The 8,071-nt window shown below is 42.6% G+C and overlaps 1 protein-coding gene across 1 annotated transcript; it reads right to left on the bottom strand.

The window, feature by feature from the left end:
* Nucleotides 1-5,152: 5,152 nt before the first annotated feature.
* On the bottom strand, nt 5,153-6,673 carry LOC124648775 (PHD finger protein ALFIN-LIKE 3-like). Its single transcript, XM_047188482.1, has 4 exons — nt 6,550-6,673; nt 6,400-6,438; nt 6,075-6,297; nt 5,153-5,594 (listed from the first exon to the last, which is right to left on the bottom strand). The coding sequence occupies exons 1-4, from the start codon at nt 6,671-6,673 to the stop codon at nt 5,153-5,155; spliced, it is 828 nt and encodes a 275-aa protein (XP_047044438.1).
* Nucleotides 6,674-8,071: the final 1,398 nt, after the last annotated feature.

The following is an 8,071-nucleotide window of genomic DNA, read 5'->3' as shown; positions in this document are numbered from 1 at the left end:
GATTATCAATCTATCATATATGTGTTGTTTATGTTCTTGCATGCTCTCCGTTGCTAGTAGAGGCTCTGGCCAAGTTGATACTTGTGACTCCAAGAGGGAGTATTTATGCTCGATAGTGGGTTCATGCCTCCACTGAATCTGGGACAGTGACAGAAAGTTCTAAGGTTGTGGATGTGCTATTGCCACTAGGGATAAAACATCGATGCTTTGTCTAAGAATATTTGTGTTGATTACATTACGAACCATACTTAATGCAATTGTCTGTTGTTTGCAACTTAATACTGCAACGAGTGCGGATGCTAACCCGAAGGTGGACTTTTTAGGCATAGATGCATGCTGGATAGCGGTCTATGTTCTTTGTCGTAATGCCCTAATTAAATCTCATAGTAGTCATCATGATATATGTATGTGCATCTCTATTTGTCAATTGCTCAACTGTAATTTGTTCATCCAACATGCTATTTATCTTATTGGAGAGACACCACTAGTGAACTGTGGACCCCGGTCCATTCTTTTACATCTGAAATACAATCAACTGCAATCTCTGTTCTCTGTTGTTCTTCACAAGCAAACATCATTCTCCACACCATACGTTTAATCCTTTGTTTACAGCAAGCCGGTGAGATTGACAACCTCACTGTTAAGTTGGGGCAAAGTATTTTGATTGTGTTGTGTAGGTTCCACGTTGGCGCCGGAATCCCTGGTGTTGCGCCGCACTACACTCCTCCACCAACAACCTTCACGTGGCCTTCATCTCCTACTGGTTCGATAACCTTGGTTTCTTATTGAGGGAAAACTTGCTGCTGTACGCATCACATCTTCCTCTTGGGGTTCCCAACGGACGTGTGCTTCACGCGCCATAACACATTGAAGTTCTACATAAGCGTCGCCTACCTCGCGACGGAAGTTATTGGCGCGCAGCGATGGTGCAGTTCCCATAGAGGCGCAGCGAAGCGTCTCGTCGCGCCTAACTCTGCGTGCCAGCATTAATGAGCGCCACCACTCCCCCGCCTCCCTCTGGCCTATAAAAAGGGCCGCCCTCCCATCGTCCCTTACACACAAACCCTAGCGTCTCTCTCCCCAACCCTAGCCGCCACCATCTCAAGAGTCGACGCCATGTCTGATAGAGGTGGAGGTCGAGGTCGCGGCCATGGCCGTGGCCGCGGCAGAGCTTCATGCTCGATGTCGCCTGCGACGCCGTCGTCTTCATCGTCGGACCTGTAGGAGGAGGAGGAGCGGCAAGTGTTGTTCGAGTTCGTCGTCGTCCTGAAGGGCGACCCATTCGGCATCGAGAGGATGCCGGACAAGTTCGCCGACTTCGTCACCGGTGACGAGCCGGCCACGCTGCATCTGCGGGAGGCTACCTGCGGCTGCTGCCGGTGGATTGTGAACATGATCTTCGATGCGCGCGGCAAGATGTACCTCTACACCGGCTGGGAGAAGTTCGCGCGCTACCACCACCTCCAAGCCGGCTTCGTGCTCACGTCCTCCTACCTTGGCGAGCGCGACATGAGCGTCAAGTTGTTCGACGAGACGCTGCCACCGGCACTACCATGGCGACATCGCCGAGGAGGACGACGACTGAGTGTTGTTTCTTCGTAGCGAAAATAGGCACGAAGGTTTATGGTTGTTCTTTCTTGAAAGAACCAACAGGGGTACCGTCACCAGCTGGATTTTCCAGTTTGGGTGACCAGGAGTGCCTGCGAGTGTTCTTTCTTGGCAGCGAACACACGAAATCCGCAATGCCAACAAGTTAGGTTTTGTTATTTTGCAATGTTTTAATTTGTGTTAACCATGGTTCAAACTATGTATTAGTTTGTGTAAACCATGTTCCACACTATGTATTAGTTTGTGTAAAACCATGTGCCTAACTATATGTTAGTTTGTGTAAACCATGTTTCCAATTATGTGTTAGTTTGTGTAAACCATGTTCCCAATTATGTATTAGTTTGTGGAATGTTTCTTCTCTCTATTGAAATAAAAATATAAATAAAAGAGTATTTTAATATTTTAAAAAGTTTAGGGGCGGCGTTTGGGGACGCGGCTAGGAGCGACGTCCCCCAAACGTCCCCAAACACGGTAATGATAAAACACGTTCTCCAAATGCTTGATCCAACATCCTTTAGGATGCTTTGGGAGACGCGGCTGGAGATGCTCTCGTAAAAGAACTCTTCCTCATCTCCACTCGCAAGGCAACAGAACGGGAGCAAGTGAAGCGTTAAATCGATCTGCGTGTGAAACATAGTAGTAGGAGATAACTAAGCTAGGAGTGCTAATTAGGGCGATGAACCGGTTGTGAGGGCTCGGACGAGCGCGTCGCGGCGTGAAGAGATGTCCTGATCAAGGCGTCCATGGTTCGGGGCCTGGTGAACTTGGGCTTGGACGAGGAGGCTGCCAGCAGAGACGTCTCCATGTGCTACATGGACATGCGGTTCGCTGGCGAAGAGGTCGGCGAAGGGAGTTCCTCTAGGTCAATGACAGGACGTGGTTGTTTTGCACCGAGTTGCACCTGCGACGGGACCGGCAAAGGGAGTTCGTCCAGGTTAAATTTTCACCGGTCATAATTTTCACCGTTACTGTTCCAATTTCACGGGATGGATGGTGTGTAAGGTGCACCACTAAATCTAGTAGGTCCGGTATCTTCCCCCGCACAATAGCACCTTGATGTGATGCAGTTCTCACATTCATATCGAATCTAGTTCTCAATTATTTTGTGAGTGAAATGTGGCCATGCATGTATAATATGCCGAGTTCATACCTTTCACCGAATGGACAATTTAGTTTTTCTCCGACTGTGGGAATTTCATAATATGTTTATTTCATATAAAAACACTTGATGTGATGCACCAGTAGACAGCATTTGAGTTGATTATATAAGATTTAAATAATTAATCGGCTTGCATAGTCAAGCATTTAGCATTACCAATAAAAAGAGTTAGTTCTAAAAAAACATTTTAAAAAGCACGCAGACTTCTCTTATAAGGATTGTAGGCGTTGTAACAATTTAGATCTGCATGAAGCCGGGTAAAATGCACAGAAAAGAACGGAATGCTTCTCCCACGTGCGCAAGCACTGTATAGTACTCTCAAATATACTGCCGCACGCAGTCAAAACACTTGTAATAATTTCCGAAATGTATTGGGAGTGGTGTTTTGGAACATGAGAGCATATGCTCCCTATATTTTGAAATGCATCTTACACATATTTTAAATTTCAAAAAAATTGAAACAAAAAATTCGCACGTACATCTTCACGTGCTACGCGCTCACAAAGTCGTTTCATAAAAAATGAACTTATCATGTGACGTGTGTAAAAAAGACAAAATTCAGTGCTGAAAACAATGCTTTTCATTGGATAAGTTTTCTGTTTTTTACATAGGCCACAAAAAATATTATTTTTTCATGAAACTTGACGCATACACACATATTATGGAGATGTACATGTAGAATTTTTTGTCAAAATTTTTCCACACTTCAAAATATGTTTTGTTGGTAGAGGGAGCATACGCACTCGGGAGCCGAATTGAGGCGCTTATCTTCACACACTATCCATGGAACTAGCAGATACACAAAAAGTTTCATAGAAGCTTCAAGCTGCTTCAAATTCTCTTCAACATATGTCCTAGATCGAGTCATTGTTTTGACCGGCTACATTTTGCATTAGGACAGGAGATAGTGGCAAGATCGCTTGAGCAGGTGTGCTAGAGTCCATGTTTGGATTGGACACATTTTGCGGCAAGTCCAAAGATTGTGGTGTGTTCTCTTCAGAAGGTACCCCAGATGAGTTGTTTGGCTTGTACATACTTTGCATCAGATTTAGTGAAAGTAGCATATTTGTTGGGAGTCGAACAGAATCATGTTTGTAGGACTGTTTAAATGTTTCATAGACAGTTGGCAAATCGATCATCATATCAAATAAATGCTTCCTGAGAAACTAGGAAAAGCTAATTAAATTGTTCCATATGCAATGGGTATAAAAAACATCCACACAAACTTAACATTATGCATTGTAGAACTAGGAATTAATCAAGATCTAACTAAATGAACTTAGAATGAATCAAACTCGACAATTATTTGTGCATGACTACTCGTCTACTTCAGCTACCCCCCGCCGTCATTCCAAAAAATCATAATATGATTTTTTTTTTGCGAAAACATAATATGACGGTTGGAAAATAGAATAAGAGGGGCAACATATGTTGTATAATGTACTCCGTATTCTTTCTAAGAAAATCTGGTGTATGCTTGTTTTGAATACATTTTATTTGCACATCATTTTGATAGGAAAATACATAGATTTGCCAAACATTTTTATAGGAAAATTGCCGGTCATAAAGCAGAAATTGTTTGCCCAAGTTCTAAGTGCTTGTTTATATATAATTTCTTCATGGATCTGGTTATTGTTTCCCAAGTATTGAATATATATAGTAAATCCAAAGCGAAATGTTGAAATTTTCTTGTAAAAATGCTTCATGTATATCCTACATTGGTGAAAGAGGGCTAAGAGTTTGCCTAGTAAGAATTAGGACTTTTGTTTCCGTTCTTTCCCAGTACGTCCTAGGGAAGCTGCTAGAACAAACATTAGATGTTTTACGTCTATGGAGAGTTGAAAAAATATTCATTTCTCTGGTAATTCTTTAGAATCAGCTGGAATTGTACATTCTTTTATCTTGCATATGTGGATACAGACATTTACTTGGACTTTTTTTTTCCTAGAAACGTGTTGGGATGTACTAACAAACGTTCTTTGACAAAAAGGGTGTACGTACTTTGACACAAAAGTAATGTAATCTAATAGTTAAAATAATTTTGATGATATCGGTTAACATGGTGTCTCCAAAAAAAATCTCCTGATATTGCTTTTAGTATATAATAGATAGATGGACAATTTGGTTTTTCTCCGACAGTGTAATTTCATATAAGTACACTTCATTTAGTGCAACAGTAGACAATATAAGATTTGATTATATAGGCTCGATACTTATTAGTCAAGCATGTAGCCTTACCAAGAAAAAAAACACTCTCTTCTCTTATAATGATTGTAGATGTTGTAGTAACTTAGATCCAAAGCCGGATAAAACTAAAAGAAAAGAATGGAATGCTTCTTCCACTATCTTCTCCCTAGAACACAAAAGGTGCACACATATTGTTTACTATTCTCCAATCTCGTTTTGCATGCAGTCAGGACACTTGTACTGACAGATGTGTTGTGCTTCAGAGGCTTTTATCTTCACACACTTCCCATGGAACCACCGATCACAGAAGTCACAGCCGATCCAAAATCCATTGGCATGGTATGGAGCACCACAAGCTCCGCAAAAGGTTTGATCGCTAACTTCCAGCTCCTCATCACTGTCTTCATCATGTGTCCAAGACCCACTCTTTGGATTGGACACATTTTGCATTAGGCCAGGACCTAGTGGTACGTTCTCTTCAGCAGGTATGGTGGAGTCCTTGTTTGGATTGGAAACATTTTGCCCCAAGTCAGAAGATGGTGGCATATTTGTTGGGAGCAAAACAGAATCATCTTTGTAGCATTTCTCAAATGTTTCGTAGACAGTTGGCAAATCGATCAGCATATCAAATAAATGCATCCTGAAAAAAGAAAGAAAAGCTAATTAAACTGTTGAATATGCAATGGGTATAAAAATCTTCCACGCAAATTTCATGCATGGTAGAATCATGCACTAAAGAAAACATGCATTGTAGATTGTTTTTACTGGACTAATCGTCTAGCTACTGCTGCTACCCCCACCATCATTCTAAAGAAAACATATTATGAAGGTTTAAGAATAAACTAAGAGTGGGCAGGATATATTATATAATGTACTAGTTTTAATAGAATCTTATGCATGCTTGATCATTTTGATAGGAAAATCACCCGTCATAAAAAAATTGTTTGCCCCTCAAGTTCTAGGTGCTCGTTCTTTCATGGATCTGGGAACTTTTTTTTCACATGTGTTGAACATATATATATATCCAAAGAGTAAATTTTGAAACTTTTATGTAAACATACTTCATGCATATCCTGCGAGCACATGACACAGGGTTTAACGGTTTCCAGTAGGTACGTACTTTTGGTTGGCGTTGAGAGTGGCGCCGAAGTATTGGGTGAGGCCGGCGAGCCAGGCGTCGGCGCGGACGGCGACGCGAGAGAGCCAGTCAAAACGGGTCATGTCATCCCGCACAAGGTTGAGGCCCGCGGCTGGTTCTGGCATGTCTGGCGGCGCATCCTCCTCCGGCCCTGTCACCTCCCAGCTCCCGTCGGCGTGGCCATACAAGAGCAAGGGTTTCCGACCTGCAACCAGAAAATGAAACCCGATCAATCGATACATCAGTCAAACGGATCAACCACATGATGCGCTTTAGAATTGGGAACTGAGACCGCGAGATGTCTTACCGGCGGCCGGGTCACATAAACGAAAGAACTCTTCCTGATCTGCACTTGCAAGGCCACAAAATTAAGGAGAGCAAGGCAAAAGCGTTAGATCGATCTGTGTATGGAACATAGTAGGTGATAACTAGTAAGGAGAGTGTTAGGTCCACGAACCGGTTGTGAGGGCTCGGACGAGCGCGTCGCGGCGTGAAGAGATGTCCTGGATCATGGCATCCATGGTGAGGGGCCTGGTGATCTTGGGCTTGGACGAGGAGGCTGCCAGCTGAGACGTCGCCATGTGCTGCGTGGAGGTGGGGTTCGGCGGCGGAGAAGTCGGCGAAGGGAGCTCCTCCAGGTCAATGAAAGGACGTGGTCGGTGTGCAGCGAGACGGACCGGCGACGGGGTCGGCGAAGGGAGTTCCTCCACGTCAATGGCAGGATGTGGTCGCTGTGCAGCGAGATGAACCGGCGACGACGGGGTCGGCGAAGGGAGTTCGTCCACGTCCACGAAGAGAGAATGGTTGGTTCGAGTGGGGTTGGAGGAGGAGGAAGAGGCGTAGCGAGACATAGCCGTGGAATCGAGGAGCTAGATCCGCCGCCGGCTAGATGGGAGAGAGCGCGTGGCGTGGTGGAGGAAGAGGGTGGGAATGGATTCGGCTCATTTGCTTCGCTTTGCTTGCTTTTATAGGACGGCGTCGAGAGGGTGGAATAATGGGTACAGGCTGTATATTCGCTCGGTTTCCTTTCTCGTTTTGGCCACGCGCAGGTATAATTCCTTTCTTGTTTTGGCCGCGCCGCCGGAAAAAAGAGTACCAGTACCAGGGGTGTATAAACCTGGATGTTTTGTGTTGGTTGGTACGACCTGCGGGGCAAATCCGGCGAAACCTATTCCCCGCTCATAGCGGGCGCCATTCTTCGCTCCGCTCAGAGCGCGGTAGGCTGGGCCGGCCCATTAGCGACGCCAGAAGTTTCCTTCGTTTTTTCTTCTGTTTTCCCGATTTCTTTCAGTTATTTTTTGGGTTCAGTTGCTTATTCCACTCCAGTTCCTGGTTTATTCAAACGTTTTTTTTTTAAACTTTTTTTCAAGTTTGAACTTTTTTAGATTTGATTTAACAATTTTTAACTTCGAACATTTTTCATTTTCAACAATTTTAAATCCGAATATTTTTTGATTTTTAACTATTTTCATATTTGATATTTTTTGAAGTTTGGACAATTTTTAAATTTGAACATTTACAAAATTAACATTTGAATAATTTTCAAATTTAAAGTATTTTTTATTTTGAACAATTTTTAGATCTAAACAATTTTCAAGTTTGAACATTTTTCAATTTTTTTAGAAAATCTGAACATTCTTTTCAAATGTTAAACAATTTTCAAATTTAAACATTTATTCAATATTCGAATATTTTTCAAGAAAAAACCTCCAATTTTTTTTGGAGCCAACAGATAGCGACGCGATCAACTCTGGAATGTACGACCGAACTAGGCTCGCCACGTTAAATGGTCCCAACCCATTAGCAGGTTTTTGAGGCTCGCCTTTTCCAAATTTGAACAATTTAAAATTTGAACATTTTTAAATATCAACATTTTTTGTTTGAATTTTTTATTATGAACATTTTTTTGATTCAAACAATTTTGGAATTTGAACAATTTTAAAAATTGAATATTTTTAAATTCAAGAAATTATTTGAAC

The sequence above is a fragment of the Lolium rigidum genome, chromosome 4, assembly GCF_022539505.1.
Source record: "Lolium rigidum isolate FL_2022 chromosome 4, APGP_CSIRO_Lrig_0.1, whole genome shotgun sequence".
Classification (NCBI taxonomy): Eukaryota; Viridiplantae; Streptophyta; class Magnoliopsida; order Poales; family Poaceae; genus Lolium; species Lolium rigidum.
Note: the sequence above shows the minus strand (reverse complement) of the source record. Positions and strands in the feature narration are given on the sequence as shown.